The sequence below is a fragment of the Pezoporus flaviventris genome, unplaced genomic scaffold (genome assembly GCF_033815535.1).
Source record: "Pezoporus flaviventris isolate CSIRO_AGI_PZ_B2104156 unplaced genomic scaffold, CSIRO_AGI_Pfla_v1 ptg000035l, whole genome shotgun sequence".
Classification (NCBI taxonomy): domain Eukaryota; kingdom Metazoa; phylum Chordata; class Aves; order Psittaciformes; family Psittacidae; genus Pezoporus; species Pezoporus flaviventris.
The window spans coordinates 14,308,087-14,327,326 of NW_026892583.1; the positions used below are offsets into that span (position 1 = coordinate 14,308,087).

The window sequence follows — 19,240 nt, forward strand, 5'->3', positions numbered from 1 at the left end:
TTACTAAGGCATGAGGATGGGGAGCTCTTGGCATTTTCCTGGCCCTTCCCACCTTGCAGCGTTAAGGTGTTACAATGCAGGGATATATGCCTGCCCACTCAAATGGAGATACTCATAAACAGAAGCCTTCAAAAGTGTTTGTGGGGTTAGGATCCAAGTCACCACCTGCCAAATACCTCTGTGGTAACAGGGAAAGCAGGCGTATTTCATTATAGAATTATCAACAGCTTTTCTTGAGGCCAGGGTAAGGGTAAGGGTGAGAAGCTGCAGGTGAAGAGCTCTTGTCTCACCCCCTTTGGCACAGAGCCCTGCTGAACCCAGCTTCTTAAGAAAAACAAGCAAAGAAGGAAGTCTCACTCATAGGCACCATTGGGTTTTACTGCTACTAGACAGAAGAGAAGGAAAAGAAATAATACCAGTGCGATTTTCTATATCCTGATGAAAATCATTGAATCATAGTATGGTTTGGGTTGGAAAGGACCTTAAAGAATAAGAAAACTTGGATGTTTTTCTCAGTGTCCAAGGCACTGTGTTCCAGCACCACCAACTCTGCTACAGAAGTGAGTCCGAAAGGACTTGGGAGCCGCGGTGAACAAGCTGGTTAGTCTGATTTGGTCAGAGACCAGCTTCCTCTAATCTCATATGCCACAATGTGCCAGTAATTGTTGAAGAATTAACACTTTTAGTAATTGATGGACCTCTGAAACCATTCAGCTGTAGAAGAGCTTATAGTTCCTATTATTTCATTTCCTGGCCCTATAGTCATTCTGGCCAGCATGGACAGAGCTTAAACCGAGTCCACAGAAAGGGAAGAGATGCCCTACCGCATTAGCATCCGGGTCTGGCAGCCAGCTGCACTCTGGAGTTGCTGGTTTGCTCCTCAGTACTGCCAGTTCCAGTGGAAAAAGAGACATAAATCACAAGCAATTGCTCAAATATTCGGCACCAATAGAAAAGAGTCTGCTGCAGCTCATTACTCAAGGGACAAATATAACCCCGGTGCAAAAGATAGTGGTTCAGTCCCAGTTGCAGTTAGGCAGGTGTAATTGGAGTCAATGGGAACTGAAGGCAGGACAGATCTGTGTTTGAAAGCAATCAACAGCAAAAGATCTGAAGGAAGCTATAAAATGGTGCTGTGTGGAAGATGACACTCTCTGTTGATTCAGACATGCAAACACCAAAGGGCACGGGAGGGGAGTGAGCTTCTACCAAAATACCCTTCATCTCAAGGCACTCCCTGGAAAATCTTGTTGCCTGAGGAAAGTCTGCCCACCAGCTCAACTGGGTCACAGCTTTGACTCTACAATGCTGCATAATTTCCTCTGAAATATTTTTAAGCACCAAAAGCACCAGCTAGGACAAAGAGTGAGGGCTACAGAGGGCACATCAAAACCAAAGCTTGGCTCAAAGGCTGCTCACGTGCATAAACAACATGAAGGATATGCGCACACACCGACTCGTGTGCACCCAGAGGGATTAGCTGCAGACAAGGCAGAGTAACTCCGTCTGGCACAGGGTGGTGGGAGGAGCCGGGTGGGATTCAGGGGTGACCTCCAGAGCATGCAAAGAGAGAAGCCAGGAGCAGGTAATTCTGGGCAGCCTCACGGTTTGTCAGTCAAATCACTCCCTCCCCACACACCATTCCCTTGGTAGCAGACACCACTAGTCTTACAGGAAAACTACTTGAGAAATGTTTTAAAAGTTTTACTGCAATGGGGTTGTGTGTGCCTTTCCCGGCACAGCCGCCCTTCCTCAGCATGCAGAGTCCAGCCACACATACCTTTACAGGGAGAAATGGAAAACAGAAGTTACAGATTTTAAAAGCCTCTAAAAACTGCTGACAGCTAACTTTGGCACATACAAATCACCGCTCTGGGAGAGCACCCTGATTTGGGTTGGTGATGCTGGGCTCAGGTTTGCCAGAGGGAGAAGGCCTGTGGGATGACCACTCTTCTGTGGGAGTCCCTCTCTGCCCAGGCACACCTACCCCTCCAAACCTATCTGGGACAAGCTGATACTGGCACCCCTATTTCGTATCTCCCACACATTTAGGCTAGGGCAGGTCTGGGGCATAGTCCTGCTCCTCTGTCCCCCCCTTCTGAGGCTGAGCAGTGGGCATTCAGGCACATGCCTGACACATGCCACTCAGTTCACTGCAAAGATGCTGTGAGAGTGCAAAGGTGACAAGCTGAGCTCTGCACATGTGCAGCCTGGGGGATCAGAAATGACCCACAGCTTTAAATCCAAGGAAATGTCACATGCCCACGATGTCCCATTTCAAAACCAGACAGAACTCTGCTCCCTCCTCTTCCAGACCAGCCCCTGTTAGCTGCTGTTGGCCGCTAGACAAAATGGCTATTTCTTGCCTAAGAAAAACACTGTGGAAGCACTCAAATGACCTCTTACTGAAGCATCAGCTTGTTAATGCACTGGCGAGCCATGCCAGCACTGTACAATTCCTGGGGGTGAATTAGGTCAGAGTGACCTCCAGAATACCCACCAGGCTGCATCCCTGTGCATAGCATTATGGGTAAAGATCTGCTAATTGCCAGGAGGCACTTGGGCTGCCTACCAACACCAACAGGAAGGAAACTTGCCTGCAGGCACCACACAGACTCCATATGCCGGGGACATAGATCCTAATAATGAGAATAAACCCATTTATAGAGCAGGAACTGGCCAGGACGGACACCGAATGCTAATGCTGCCCATCGGGTACCCCTCACAGGGGTCAGCTCTGTAAAACCCCCCCAAGCAATTCCATCCATGCAGTGCAGGGCAGGTTTTGCATTTGGTTGAACAGTGAAGTAGGGGTGAGGGAGAGATGAAAATGCGGCAGTGGGAGGAAGACTGCTTATCCAGACAAGATGAATCACCGCAACCTGGAAAGCCAACATCCCCTTTGCCCGGGGGACACTTTTGTTACCCTTCAACAAACCGCAGTGGAAAAAAAACCCCAGCGCAGCTCCGACCTCGTCGCTATGCACTGCAGGCTCCCCAGCGAGGCCAGCTCACACACCACAGAGCTTTCAATCAACTGGCAGGCTCACTAAACCCTTTCAAAATGAGCAACCAAGCAAAAATACTTGGTCATAAACACTAAAAATAGGAATGGAGGATTGGGTTTTGTTTTGCTTTTTAACTTGGTGAAGCCAGTTCTTCCTAGTGCATTAAATCCACCTCCCTGGCAGCCCATTTAGAACATCTCCTCCCCCCTGGGAGAGCCAAAATCCCAGGTTTAATGAGAGGAGTGGGGTGGTATTTAAAATGCTGGGGAAATGGCAGCCTGTATAGCTTTCCATGGGAGCATTACCCTTGTTAAAAGCCCCTATAAACCAAGATTCCAATTCTGTCCTTCCTCCCTTCCCTTTAATCTGAACAACTCTACTATCTGCTTGAATCCATGGCTGCTGTCCACATACCTGGCCCTTCCCTAGTGTTAAACAGCCCTACTAACATAGCCGGACAGACAGCAGCATGCCTGCAGGGACAGCCAGTGCTGCCCAGCATACCCATGTTATCAAGGTAGTGATCAAAAAGACCAGCTCCAGCGTTTTCACATCTAACCCAAGCTGGCGACAGCACTGTTGTTTCCCCAGGGCACTCTGACCAGGGCTTCTCTATTGGGATTACATGGGAGAGCGTGATGGAGGCGATGCTTCATGACATGGACACCTCTTCACTAAAACCAGGCCATGTTCACCCAGTCAGTTCAGTGAGCATCAAGACAACCACCACTGCGGTCCTCCTCAAGCACTGAGGGCTTCAGGGAGAACTTCAGAGCTGTTTTCACCCACTAGCCAAGAAACAGCCACCATAAAAGTAATTGAAAACAGGGTAGGCTGGGGTTACGCTGATGAATTAGGGGACAGGAAAGTGAAAAATGAGAGAGTATTACAAATCTTTCTTTGGACAAACTTACTTTCTAGAAAGATTAAGGAATGACTCCAGACTAATTCCCTCCCAGCAAGGTACCATCAGTTTCAAATCAAATGTCAAACTGCAGAGAAATTATTTAAATGTCATCATTTTAATACTAAATAAACTGAACTATGCAGAAGACACAATGCCATTGCATAGGCAGTGACCTCATTGCTGTTACATGAGGTAAGCACATGTCACTGAGATAAAGATATTCAGCGCATGATGGGTAAATGGTTGATAACCGATGCGGACATGCTGTAAATGCAAGGGGTCTGACTTTCCCACGCAAGCATAATTTACACTGTTGCTAATGTGATTGTATATTCAGACATAAGTAGAAGTGCCTCACTCAACTAAACACAAACAAAAACAATTTGGAGCAAGTTACTTCAGTCCCTCATTGATTTTAAAAAAAAACCCTTTTCAGCTGCCGAATGGGCAGTGTTCTCTCCATGCACACTCTCCATTGTTTGTAATACAGTGCCAGAAGCTGGAAAAATCCCATCATCTTCCGATTTTTTTCCCTTCTCCATTAGTTAAACTCCTTGTTTGGTTTGGAACTTCTAACTGCCAATTGAGATTTCATCAATAAGGCAGCCAGTTTTCACTTCTCCATCAAAGTCTCAGCAACATCAATATCTAGAGGGAAGTAAGAGCCATAACTGCACTCTGCAGAGCATCAGCACAAGCTCCATAGGGAGGAGTGAAATGGCTCAGTTTACTCTGTAAAAAAATGCAATTTCAGGGTGATCTAAGCATCTGAGTGAAGGAGTGAATTTGAATGAAATATTCAGTTAAAAACAAGCAGGAAGGGAGAAAGGGTTAGGAGGTGGCTTTCTGGGAGAAACTGATTTTCAGCAAGAGTTAAGACATTTTGTGCCAGTGTTTCACAAACAAGAAGTTGGAATTTCAGTTTGGAGAAATACCTTGCTTCAGAAGTGAGCTTGATGGAATTGTTTTTAAAAGAAGGAAGAAATACTCACAGATTAAATGTTTCATTCAAGCCTGCACACACTTGGCGATAAGAAAGGGTCATTTCATTGAGAAAAAGAGAATGTGTTTTGTTTCAAATCAAACCCAGATCTTTTCTCCTCACCATGGTATTTTTCAGTTCAGTTATTTGAACAGCCTTTCTGAGTAACTGTCCAACAAAATGCTGCCAGAAACACCGTAACAGTAGGATTTTTTTTGTTTGTTTTTCACTGGAAAAACACCAGATTTAAATCTGTGATCTAGTTTCCCAGAGCTCACCAGAACTTTCAGCTAAGATTAGCCAAGTCAAAGTGCAGGCTATTCTTTAACCTGTAACAAGCGAGTAGCCTTATTAATTTGGATGCTTTAACCTACATAATCAATACTTCATAGCTGCCAGACATCACATCAGATGAAACAAGAAATTAACTAGTTCCCCAGCAATGGACAACGCCCCTCATTGAACAGTTTGCTAGTCCTTCTATTTTTCAGCACCAGAGGAATTGCTTAACAGAACCTATACAAAAGTAGAATATTATCATATTTAATGCCAGAAAATGATCTTCCACAGTACTACAGGGAACTGTAGTCTTCTGACCCTGCTCTTAGGTGGCTGCTACGCTGGTTAGTGGGAGTGTTGCTCGGTGGGTCTGTTAATGGCAGAGTTTGGAAAGTCCTCCCCTCCAGGCTGGTCTGACCAGGTTCTGGGCACTCAAAGTTCTCTCACCTCTAACAACTGTTGAGGGCATTCATCACCTGCAATGTTTGCTGTTAGGTGGGATCCCATTACCCATGAGATGTTTGGCAGTTCTCAATGATGGCTGCACTGAGCCTTATGGGGACTGATTCTTCTTCACATAATGCCAGACATGTAGATATGTAAACAGTCACAGAGGAATCTAATGGCTGCAGATGTAAAATCTCGTATCTGGGAAATGAGGAGAGGTCTTGGAGAGCAAATTAATGAAGAGGCTGACCTGGCCTGGCAAGGGAAATGAAACTCCCTAACCCACAGAAGGTTCTTTTTTCCAGGTGAAGGAATATCTAGCTCTGGACCATATGGATGTCTGAAAAGTACAATAGAAATATGAATTCAATTTAGAGAGAGTTTGTGAATCGTTAAAAACTCTCTTAAGCCTCCAGGCTGATGGATACATTCAGAGACACAGTTGTTGTGGAAAGACCTAACCTTCTTTATAAAGCCCAAGCCCAGATACCCCAGAATGGATGAGACTTCTGAGCCAAGATCCAGCTGCAGGATCCACTGCACCATAAATCAAGTTGTTGAGCCTGAGGGAAGAGCTGGAAAGACTTGGCGTTGTATAACACACTCAAGTCACTCCCAGCAGAGCATTGATGTGAAGCAACTATCATTTGTACCAATAGTGGAGAACTGATTTCTCAAACATAGGCTTAAAACCACCCCATGTAAACTCCACCACACTACATGAACATGAAAGCTATGTCTAACTCGCTATGTGACACTAAAATAAAAGTACCTCTTTAGTTACAGCACAGCTTTCAACTATTTTCCATCCAATGACTTCCTCTCACCTTAGAGAGCTGGCCTCAATACTGACTCCTGAAATCATTATATGAAGAAGTTAATGGCTGTTGGCTAATGAAAGAAATCCAAATTAACAAGCTAAGTCTTCAGCAACACTTGACAAAACTCTCTCCATCATTATTTAACATCTCTAATCTGCTCCAAGAAAAGAAGGCTGTATCTGAAAGATTTGATCATGTTCATTCTCTTCCTGCAGTCCACAATGAAGCCACTGACACAGGGACACTAACAGCAAAGACAAAAATCATAATGAGAAGGGACTTTGGTCCAAGCAAAAAATGACCCTTAATACCTGTGCAAAACTAGAGCTAAACTAGAAGGTCTTACTGAGAATCAGTTATGGAAGATGGTCAGCACTGAGAAATGAAACTCTATTCCAAAAAAAAACCACTCAGAATAAGACATTGAAGGGTGACTACATCTGTTTCTGCTCAAGAGGTTCCATCCATCAGCTGTGAATCCAAAGAAGGAATACCCCTCTACAAGTTCCACACAATAGAAGCTTCTCTCAGGCAGACAGCAGTAGTTCCACGAGCTTCAGCCCACCACTCAGCTTCGACATTCAAAGAGTATTGCCTTTTCTATAGCAGTGCCATAGTTGGTTTGTAGGCCTTTCTGAGGTGCCACAGCTCTTCTAGACAACATTAAACAAAACTGCTTGTAATTATATCCTGGAAGACAATAATAGCCACAACACCATGCTCCAGAAATCTGTGCTTTTTTAAAGGTAAATGTCATCCTTCTCCCATCATGGTGCACACACCTTGGAATCATGAAGAATTACACGTTGCAAAAACAAAGTGTCATCAAACAACAGACGATACATTACAAGTTTCAAACTCACACAGCAAGAGCATTTGTTGAAACAGCAAAACATGCATTCAGGTCCTAAAATACATAGTGGTGAAATTAAGTGACACAGATGGATGCATATCATCTTAAATCACTAAAACCAAAGATAGGACTAAACTGTGGCAAATGTCCAGCTTTGATGCAGCAAAGGAAATACAATTTTACAGTAATTTCCAAGGGAAACACATCAAGCCAAATTTGGACAAGCCAAGCCAAAGCTAAGAGGATAGTTACTGCCTCCATGCTCTGCTATGGGTGCTTTATGTAGTTGAGGTCCTACTCCAACCCTCAGCTTTGCCATCATTCAACTCAGACTCAGCCCAAGGAAACCTGGCTTTGGGGGCACCTGTTAGGTGTCACAATGCTGGTAGACATTTGTACTTCCTCCTCCTACCATGTCCAACTCTCACAAGCAAGAACAATTCTCCAAACAGGAAAACAAGACACCTTCCTACAGAAACCTGCTCTGGGACTTAGGAAACAGTGGGATTTTTTCCCTGTTTAGATAATTTCTGCAAAATTAAAACTTTCCTTTAGAACATTACTATGTCCTAAAAAAAAAAAAAAACAAACCCAACCAAAAATCCTAAACCAAAACAACAATAAAAAAGGCACAAAAATGTTCAAAGGAAGAAAACTTATGCAGAATTGTTCTCTAGAGTCTGACAGCCTGTAACAATAGCTCTGCTGTGGTAGAAAGCATCCCATTCATCTAAACAGGGTGTTGACAGTCATCCATAAAGGTCAATTTCAACATACACTTTCACTCCTGGTTACCTTAGCAGAAATGTCTAGCTCTGCTCTCTGCATCCATCACACTTGGGACAATGAAAATGACAACTGAGTTAGAATGGGAGGTGACCTATTGAAAAAGAAAAGTGCACTGATGCCACAAGCAGTTTCTTTCCTTCCTTTCTTCAACTTCCCTTTCTCTGATTTGTCAGCATTCAGCTTTGCCCTCGGTCCAACCTCTATCTGGGTCTCTATGCTGTGCAGCACAGCAGAAAGCTCCAGAGGAGCTAGGAGAAGAACAAGAGCAGCGACGGCCAGGGGCTTTGGATTTGTCATCACATATCCTCCTTCCTCTCTGTTACAGGGCAGGAAAAGAAGATTATTTGCCCCCTGAGAAATCCCTATGGAAAAGTAGTTTTGTAGCCCTGCAATTCAGACTGCTGTAAGAATATCTGAGAGCAAATCACAGAAAAGAATTTGGAAGTTGCTAGGAGGGGCTTTAAAACCAGCAATCCTGTCACTCAGTCTGTGCTCTAAGGAGAGCTTCATATCTACCTTCTCAGTACGGCTCAGAAATAGTTAGCACCTTACCTCACCTTTTCAGCTGCCTCTGGTCCCCAGTGCCCAGCAGGTGAAAAGGAAGGAGAGACAATTTTTAGCCACAGAACAGCTGAGGACAATCCAGAAAGGAGTCCACGAGCTGCTCTATCAGACCCCAAACGGGTTCCCAAGAGCCGTAGGGACTGAGGACAGCAAAGGTAGCTGAAACTGCCTTTTGGTTTCCTCCTTCCTCCAATGAACTAGGCAAAGGCCTTCAGGTCTGAAGTCAAGCAATGAAGTCGTCAAGTCATATTCATCTGAAGAAAAAATGGAGAAACAAAACACTAATGGAAATCAAAAATACACATGTGAAAAATAAAACTTTAAGGAAAAATAAAACTATAGAGAAAGAAGATGACAGAAGAGCAAGAATAGTTCATTCTCTGCTGCAAAGTCACAGGCACACAACTTAAAAATTAGGCAGGTAGGAGCCCATTGGTACAATTCTGTACAATTCTTATATTGTCCAACTGGATTAATTTCTGATGTGTTCTTTAGGACAGTTTTGCCATTTAATCTGCTGGGGGGGGAAGGGGGCAGTTCACTAATCTAAAATATCTGTGCCCACATCAGAAGATCACCTAAAAACACCTTAGCTGCTATTTTTGAATGCAGCTGCCAAAGTAAAAAGGCCATCTATAGTCTCTACTGGTAGCAGAAAAATTAATGGGAAGGCAGAGGAAAGGCAACAGAGCTTCATAAAAATGACATCAAGTCTACTGGCGAAGAAGGGACAGTTTCCTAGTAAGATGGCATCTATCCCAAAAGAGTATTTTCTCTTTCCATCCTGTACAACCATACTACTAAGCTAATGTGATTCCAAAAGGAAAAGGGAGAGTTTGTGCCTGCACTGTGAAATGCAACAAAGGGACCACCACTTTCAGTTAGTCCGGTGACTGGATTAGAAATGGTCAGAACTCCTTAAGGCAGTGTCACTAAAATCTATACAAAAAGCTCTCATATAATTTAAACTCCACCTTTAAATCAAAATCAGCTTAATGCAACTCTATGAATTTCATGGAGAAAGTTATTAAAATACAAACGCACTTGGGGATATCCTCTATTATCACACTCTTAAAATGAGTCCTACAGAAAAACAGTATTTTATTTCCTGCCTGCCTCCACTATAGCAAGCAACAGGACCAGTTTCTGTAGTCCAATGAATGGAGAAGAGAAAGTAAAAAAGAATTCTTGGTTAATGTCATGCTTCATTAAGAAATACAAAACAAAATCCAGGGACAAAAGTCATAAGTTACAAAATGGAAAAGGGAAACAAAACCAATAGAGGAGGAAGTTTTATTTTACGCTTCAAAGAGAGTATTATAAACAATGGAGGCCTTAGAAAAGTATATGTACAAGTAGGTTATTCAACAATGTCTTTTTAAAAAAGATTATTTGCACTAAAAAAGACCTTGTGGAATTGGTTTGATAATATTTACAGAGGAATATACAGTAGGGACGTTGGAAGCAGAACTTTTATTTGGAAGGAATATTACACAACATGAACACAAGACCCTACAGTTTGCAAGTCTTCATTACAGTTGTGTGTCTTATTATATTTTGACAAGATAAAATTTGATTTCTTTTTTTCTCTGGAGGCAGTTCACCACTGCAAGTTTAGAAACCAGCAAATGACAAAATAAAATAATCCTGCCGAAGAGCCCAATTAGGACATAAATTTTGTCATTTAACTTAGTGGGAGCAGGACTCAGGTCTACCAGACTTCTTACACAGTTATTTCTGGCCCTGTATGTTAATCTGGGAAGAAGAAGGAGAAGGGGAAGGGAGAAGAGGACAAAATCTGTTGCTACTGACACATGGAAACCTCTCAATAAGGTGAGCTTGAGTTTCAGATGTGCAAGAAACACAATGCAGGATGAGGTTCTCTGGCAGCTTCACCTAGCTTCACCACTATTAGACGTAGTTTTTTTCATTCCAAACCCAACACAAGCCACATTAGCAAAATCACTTTTTCTACCTATACCCTGAGTGCATACCAATAGGTATGTCTGGCACCCCTGTTACAGAGGAGAAGCTAATCTCAGAGCCAAGTACGATACCCTTCTCCTAGAACACAAGGCTATCCTGCAGTCTTACGAGACTGTATCACACGTGACAGTGAACGATTCTGTGCTTTCCACTGTGACATTTGGCAGCCAACAAAATCATCCAGTGCTTGTAAGAAAAGAACTCCTTATTTCACTGAGAAGATGGCTAACAACTTAGGATTTGGGATGAGAACATCCCTCACCACTTCCTCATAGGACAATTTAGGATTGTAGCTATGGGAACTCACATTCTTCTGCTGAGTAACCGTCACCCTGTTGCTCACTGCTGATATATCGGTGCACCTGTACACTTTTAAAAGTCCACTACCAATTCAGAAAGAGCTAAAATACATAAGGCTTCTACAGATGGCATCATCCTTGACTTCAATAGGAAGATCCATGCCAAGAGCACCTGAACATTTAGATACTTTCCTTATTATAACCAACTCACAATCAGCTGTGGAATTACCAAAAAAGAAGAAAGCAAACCTAAAATTAAGAGAGTTGTTCTCCTTTTTTAAACCCCTCTTTCAGCAGAAGTATTTCAAAGTTGCTGAAGAGCAAACCTCTCTTACTGTGCAGAAGAGATACATCAATCCTACTGGGAGAAGACAGTCCTTAAAATGGGACGCAAAATCTGGTAACAAAAAAATCCAGCCACTGAGCCTGATCTTCGCTATTTCAACAGGTTTTTTGTTCAGATTTGTGCCTAACACAGTACAGCAAAGTAAGTTTTAAGCATCTAACAGGATATTATGATTAAGGAGAAAGTAAACCAGAACAATCATCACTTACCACATCCAATTTGCAAAAAACAAAGATACCCAGCACATGTATGAATGGCTTCTTTAAAGTAAGAGAGAGAGCAGAGTTGATCTTTATTTTCATTATTTTAAAAAGTTTTTTCCTTAAAGTAAATATTCAGTCTTTATTTTACATTAAGTGCTTTTTAAAATTTCATGTCTTCACAAAATTGCATCTAAAATTTGAAGTAAAATGTATTTAAAACAAAAATACTGTGCAACTTCAGCACTTCTTTTCTTTCTTAAATATCGAAATAAATAAAATAGTTAAGTCTTTTTTCAGTTTGTTTGTTTTTCAGTCAGTTCTACTGTAGATCAATTCCAGTTTGACCTGGGTTTATACACACACTTAAAAGAAAGTGAAATCAAGACTTTAAAAAACTTCTTTGTATTGCACCAGCTTAGGGCATCCCCAGAACTTCTCTCAGCTGTTGGCAGTCAACTTCCCACAGTCCAGGCTCCTGTGCCAGATGAAACACGGGTATGGAAGGTCAGGGCAAGGAGAGGAGAAGTATCAAAGCATCTTGGCTTCTCTCGGCCTTCTTCTGAAATGTCTTGCTTGAAGGATGATGGAGTCCATGAGGGCACGGCTGACTGCAGAGGGAAAGGCAACACAAAGTAAAACTAAACAAACTCAAACAGACAAGAAAAACAAGTGTTCACAAAAAAAAAAAAAAAACAACAAAAAAAACCAACCCAAAACCAAACCAAACCAGAGGCAGCACAGAACAACCTTCCGACACTGCTTGCATTCTCCTTCTCTGAAAATCTAGCTTGACAGGCTCAGTTTAACTGACTGTGGGAGCCACAAGTGAACGTAAAGCAAACAATAGGATATGAAGGAGTATATCCAAAAGAAAGGCACCAAACGCTTTCAGGTTTTTTTACTGTGAACATCATTAAACCACCTTCATCATTCAGCTTAGGTAACTGTCTCTTCACTGTAAGTTACGGCCTTTGCTTATGAAATCCTGCTCTAATTACCTTGCTATATAACTAATTATTTGTATAGAGATGCAAGTGTATGCAGTGCTGGACAGAAGACATCTTTAAAAGTCTGAATGATACGCATAGGGTGGCAGCAACATGGTAACTTCCGGAAATAAAAAAAAGACTGCATATTGCATTGCATTTAATCCATTAATTGACTAAGTTACATGCTCGTAAGGTCCTGAGCAGGATGAGATAGAATAATCTCTTTATTTCCACAACATGCAAGTGCCTCCCCACAAGTCTTCCCCACACCTCTGATATCAGTTCTGGATGACACAAAGGTTCAAAAACTTAGGAGCTGCCACTGCCCAAAAGAATAACTCAAAGATATGAACTGGGCTTAACAGGGCTATCGGGACTTGAAATCACAACTGGGTTTTTTTTTCCTAAATGTTATTACAACTTGCCTGCTCTGAAATTGGTAACTTAACACTTGTGGAAATACAGACAGGGACATGAAAATAGTTCTGACCCAATTTCAGTATTCTGTGGCATTTATAGAGGTTGGGTTTTTTTCAGCCCTGGTAGATACCTGGCAAAGAGAACAAAGGTTGATAGATTTTATTGTAATGGCTCAGTCAGCAAAAATTCAGCCTGGGTACATTCCTGCACTGTAAGGGTGTGTCAAAACAACCCCATGCCAGCATGAACAAATGCATGTGCCTCATATTCTACGTATACTTGTAGCTACAAATTTTATAGAAATAGAAAAAAATCACAGAGAATAAGAAATGGGTGTTTATTGGAAACATCTACATATGTTGCAGCACAAAGCACATTGGGCAGAATTTGCCGTTTTTATAAGAAGACAATTCCCAGGGGGGTCAATACAATGTTTGCTTGAGGAACTGGTTTGGTAAAACTGCTTGCCACAGGGAAGAGGCAAGTTGCATGAGGAGCCAGGCTTTGAAAGCTCTATAGTTTGATGGTATTTAAACTATAATTTTAGGGCCCATCTCAAAATATCAATGCAAGAATTAACCAAAGAAACGCAAAGCAGGCAGGAGAGAACACAGCAGTGCCTCGGCACAGTCCAGACTCAGTGACTCCCCGGGTGCAGTTCTCATTTGCTCCGTGCATCAGCAGGCAGCAAACTGAGTCCCTGTCTTCAATCAAGAGCCTAAGCTGAGGTCTGTAAAATGGCAAACTCAAAATGAATAATGTAAAAGCTCAAAGGCAAAACAATGTGGGGAGGGGATTCTAATAACACATTCCGCTGAAACAAACGGCCATCTCAGAGCTTGTCTACACCATACTAGCAAGCGTATTAACAGTGAGGTTTCATTCAATAAAAGCAACAACTAAGAAAGCCCAGAGCTAACCCTTCTGAAGCCAATGGCAAAGTTCTCTCTGGCCCTTGTTTCAGCAACCTAGGCTCATCGTAAATAACCTTGCCATATATATACAATGTTATTCCAAACACCATTACATATAAAAGAAATAAATACCCAACCCACAAAAAAGGGCGGTGCCCGGGTGTAGGGAAGAGGTGCAAAGTAAAGCAAACCAGATTTCATTTCCATGCCTGTTTTGCAACATGCTTCATGGTCTCCTTTTACTTTTTAACTGCTATCTCAGAATCCCACATTTTCTTCAAAGTTTCCCAATATATATTATCGTGCTTAAAATTTTATACTGTTTTCATGCAGGAGCTGAGGTCTGTCCCTGCTAAAATGTCAACTAATTAAGTGCCACAAAAGGGAATATGCTAACGATCAGTGCATACTCTACATAGCCTTTCTTCTCCCTAATCAGCTGCTCAAGCAGCACGTCACTTCCTTATTTCTCCTGCTGTCATCTGTGAATCAGAGTTTGCATAGGATGGCTCAGGAAATTATGTGTCTTTTCTAAGGTCTTTCAGTGTGGAGTAGTAGAAAGGTGCCTGAGAAGACAACTCCCATGATTAAACACAGAAAAGTCTGAATTTAGGGCCTGAAATGAAACATCCCTTTATTCACATTTCACATTGGCACAGTCATTTTGGTACATGATTTGTGTGGGAGCATATGTTTCAGGAGAATCTTTGGACAGCCTTATGCTAACCTTCCTCTAATAAGAAGGACATCTTTGGAAGAGGACTGGAAGAGCTAGGCTTGTGATAAGTTGAAGGACTGCACCTTCAGTGATTTTCCTATGAAGCTCAGAACAGCAGGTCTTATTGAACTGCTGAAATCACTGAGGAATACAGAGCATCACATTTCTTTCTGATTTCAAAGATGACTCTGTTTTTCAGGTACAACCCAGAATTCACATTGAAAACTCTCTTCATGCCTTCTTAGTTTGCTTTGGGACTTATGTGTCTTTGATGATACAATTGATACTGTGTAGTTCCCTCATTTTTGACCTAGCTATGCTAGTGCCAGGATTTTCCTTTTCTGTTGGGTTTGGGTTTTTTTTTTTTTTTTTGCATTGATGAAATCTCCTCCTGTATATTTTCTGCCTCATTAACATTATCACCTTCCCCTTAACAGTCTGAGAGGGTCTCATGTAGCAGCCCCTTTGATTTGCTTTCACCTTTAACTTACAAGATACCAACCTCCTTTCCCTGTTCCCAGCCTTCACTCTCGTAATACCTGCCCTGAGAATATTTCATTTCCATATCAACATTCCATTCAGTATTCGCCATTAACAGTACTTTACAGCCTATCTTAAACAAGAACTCTTTTAGCTTCCACCTCTACATTTTAATTTCCTCGTTATGATCAATGCCCTCTTATGGTCAGTACCACACTTCTCAGCCTGCTGAACTAAACTCATGTCAGTTTTCTCCATCTAATTAAGACATCTTGAGGAATTCAAGAATTACTCTGCTCTCCAAAGCAATGAATTTAGTTTACCTTCCTTCCTCTCTCAGGACTAGGTTGAACCAGTGACTGTTCATTACACATTAGTGGTATAAATAACGGTGATGGATATTTTTCTATGCTATCTGTAACAAATGTCAGCTGGCAATTCTTTTATGCAGTCTGTGAGCTGTTGTGGCTTCTTTCTGAGGGTACTGTGCTACTCAGTTGTCACAAAGATGGGTGGTTAGGTTGCGAAAGGATTAAGTCTGTATGCATTGTTATTGTAACTGCATTTGTGAAACTAAACCAAGACTTAATGAATTATGGGTGTCTGATTATTGTTTGTATTCTAGAAGAGCCCAGAATGTGTTAGGCATGGTTCACTAAAGACAATAGTTAAGAACTCCACTTGAAAAAAAGTAGAGTTAAGAGTATGCCTATTCTGCAGTTCATGCAGCGAGTGGAGTTCTTCAGCCAGATGTACCTGAGGAGGCTTCAGCTAGCTAGCTCAGGTGCTGTGAGGACTACACTCAGCACAACAGCATGGAGCTCAGGATGGGCTGCAGCAGCATGCAAGAAGCAGTGCCTAGTAAATGCTATTGTTGTGTGCTGCCATCCCTGCACCATGGTCAGTTGCAAATCTCTGTTTCCAGTGTGTCAAGCCTACACCTGTGAGGCAGAAAAAGGTAGACAAATGAAAACTGAGGTCTCTTCAAGTCCTTGATAATTCAAGCCTCCATTATTCCTGTGAGCCTTTCCCTGTGAAAGTATACTCAGAGTATTTTGAAAAACACTGGGTAAAATATAAACTCTTTTCTTAACCTTCTAATCTATGTGACATGACCAGTATATGGGTACAAGAGGTAGATGCAGGATGGATACATGAAATCATGTTGTTTCTTTACTGTGGATTTGGAACATTTCTAGGTACTTGCTCCCATTCTATATTCCCTGTTGTTCACATGGACATGTCATAGAGTGGCAAGAGAAAGAAAAAACACATTTTTTTCTTTTTAAAGGGAGAGTATATAATACTAATGCCACAAATATAAGTGCAGGGATTGAAGGGCAGGAGTAGCAAGAGAGATCAAATTGAACTGCACTTTTAAAATCTGTAACATTTCGGGTTTGTGGTGTTTCTTTCAGATCTGGGAGTAACTCTAATTCTGGGCCAGATTCTGCTCTCAGTTACATTAGCATAAATTCAGACAAAATCCACTGGACTTTACTGATACTCTTCAATTACAGTAGGGTCAGGATGGAACGAGTGAGCCCACAGTGCCTCATACAAGTGCTGGTTCCACCCATTCTTGGTTGGGAAGTGTTTTCCGTCTTGACTTCTGTTGCTCTTTATTTTAATGTTTGCATTACCTATATGTGTGTATGTGTCTGTGTACATATATTTCTGATATATGGTTACCTACACAAACATATACATATATAAAGTGATACAGATATGCAAACTAAGCCCTAGCTCTTTCAAGGATTTTGCAAAAGCTGATGCCTGTATACCTGTGCCTCACCCCTGGAAACCATCTTAACTTTGAAGCTTTAGGAAATACAGAAGAGTGGCAGAATATTATGAATTTATCTTATGTTATTTTTGAGGAAAAAGGACTGGCTGTGGAATGAATTAATGTTTTTATCAGTTAAAATACACTTCTTGTTGACAGCATTAGGTCAAAATATCATTGATTTGACACCTGATCAATTATAATACACCAGCAGGAACAGAATAGAAGCAGAATAGAATTATCAATATGAGGAAAGTTTAAAGAAGGCTTTCTCCCAGCAGGTGTGCATGGCTCTGGCTTGTCCTGTCCTAAGGTATAAACACACAGAGGTATTTTATAACTGTTTGTGATAGCATTCTGAAGGCAGATTATTAGCATAATCTAGACATCACTTAGCATGTATTCTGGATTTACAGCCATGTACCTAAAAGCAGAATCTGACCACTGTTTATTCCATGTCCTAAGTGAACAATAAAAAAAATTAAGAGACTAGATCCTTTCTCTTTTTTTTAAGGTTTCGGGGCTGAATATTAGAGCTCTCACAGACAGTATTGTGCTACCCCACCAAAAGAAACAGGAGAAATTTAATCCATTTGGATAGGCATCATTCATGCACTAAAACAGTATATACTCAAAGTCTTTATTGCAAGGCTGAGATTTTTATTCTGGCATTAAAACAGCACAGCTCCAGATTAAGGATTAGGCATTGTCCAGATAGATGCCTTCAATTTAAATAAAGTCATGATTTTTGGTATTATACACATTAGTAAAAATATTTATTTAGAACCTAATCTTGCCCCCACTTCAGGGAGATTTTTGACTGCATTAGGACAGCAAAATGCAACCTACACACTAATCCATTTTGAATCACTTCTGACTGTACAATCAGGCTGGATCCTGCTCCCACAGAACTTCAATTAACTTCACAAGAGGTGTGAATGTGGCACATACTCGTAACCCAATTTAATCCGTGGGATTTAGTCCTACAACAAAGCCCAGTCATGGGTCTGTTGAAAATCCAGGGCATAGAGATTTCACAATTCAGTAAAAGACATTTCAGCTTGGACATACCTTTCAAATCCTGCTGCATGTTTCCTCCTTTCTGGGAAAGTCGCTGGGAAGGGAGCCACTCTTCTCCATTGCCCTTGGAACTTTAATTAGTATTGCTTTGGTTTATTTCAAAGAAGCTATTGAAAAGCAAACAAAGTGTCCCACAAGACACTACAAGAGAGAAAAAACTGGGCGACACAGGAAAAAATGCTGTGAATTGAAATTTAAAAATGGAAAGAAAAGTACAGGTGAGGTATTTTTCCATGTAATTTCTTCCATGATTCTGCTCTTCCATCTGTTTTGTCTTTGACGTTTATGATTTGCCATTCATATTCCATCCCTATTCTTGGAAATTGCTGTCCATGAAGTGAAAGGTGGAGGAAAAGGAAAAAATAAAAAGTAGAACGGAGTGAGGAAGACATGAAGGGGTTCAGGGAGGAAGAGATCTATTGAGTGCAAAGGTGTCCAAAGGAGGGATGGAAATGTGTTCCCCAAGGTTATGGTTTTCAGTGGTGCTGCTTATGTTTTCAGACTGTTAAAGACAAGTGTAGCCAAACTCCACATGCTACAGTAAGTGCAAAATCTCAAAATGCAGAAGCCATCACATCAAGGGTTTCTTTGTCCCGCAATAGAGTCCGCCCACATTGGTTCTCTAGGAACAGTTCTATTATCAAGTAGACATCCATTGCTTTTTTGTTTTTGTGGGTTTTTTCTATTTTTATTTAAAAAGTAGTTTTTCTAATAATATATAGAATATATAAATAATAATAATTAAAAAAAACTATTTGGGTTTGCTCTCTGCTCCCCAGCCCATCTGTATTTTTTGTGGTTTGCCGATATATATATTAAAAGACAAGAAAATCAACTCTGCTCACTATTAAAAAAAATATTAAATCCACCTTTTACATCTCCAGAGAGAAAAAGAAGGGGGGAGGTGGGAGAAAAACAAATAAAAATGAAAAACATAACAGGAAAATCAAAACCTTCTGTTTCTTCAAAGTAGTTGTCAAGAGCTTTAAACGCTTGTGCTTTCAGTGTACACCCCACAGGAAAAACAACAAAAATAATAATAACAAAAAAAACCCAAACAAAAAAAAAAAGGACCTAAAATTAAAATAAAAATAAAAATAAAAGGTGATAATAATCCTAGTAGTAAAAAGGACAGCAAATCTTTCAAAGTTTGTGTGTCTTTTTAGTTATTTTAGCAGCCGCCCTTTTTGTCTGCAGAGGGAGAGCTGCCACCACAGCCACCTCCTCGGTTTGAGAGAGGCTCTTCTGCATCATCCTCGTCAAAGCCATGAAAGGTCGAGGTGTCGCTTTCTGACGTGGAACCGAACAAGTCCTCCGTAGTGCGTGCTGGCGCTGCTTCGTCCCTCCTGCCTTCTCTTCCCAAATGAGC

General features: G+C 41.4%; 1 protein-coding gene across 9 annotated transcripts in view; it reads right to left on the bottom strand.

Annotated features, from left to right (window-relative positions):
* Positions 1 to 19,240, bottom strand: part of DPF3 (double PHD fingers 3) — a 189,320-nt gene that overhangs the window by 16,014 nt on the left and 154,066 nt on the right. For 2 of the 9 annotated variants that reach the window (XR_009744966.1, XR_009744964.1), the window contains 2 exons: positions 17,863 to 19,239; positions 9,928 to 12,092 (listed from right to left, as the gene is read on the bottom strand). The exons of 5 other annotated variants lie outside the window; for them this stretch is intronic. Coding sequence is in view for 1 of the 4 variants with exons in the window: in XM_061462662.1 (XP_061318646.1) it covers positions 12,013 to 12,092 (80 nt within the window). In the remaining 3 variants the exon portion in view is untranslated. Of the gene's footprint in view, positions 1 to 9,927; positions 12,093 to 17,862; position 19,240 lie in introns of those variants that run through there. 2 more of the 9 variants (XR_009744965.1, XM_061462662.1) reach the window with 2 other exon arrangements.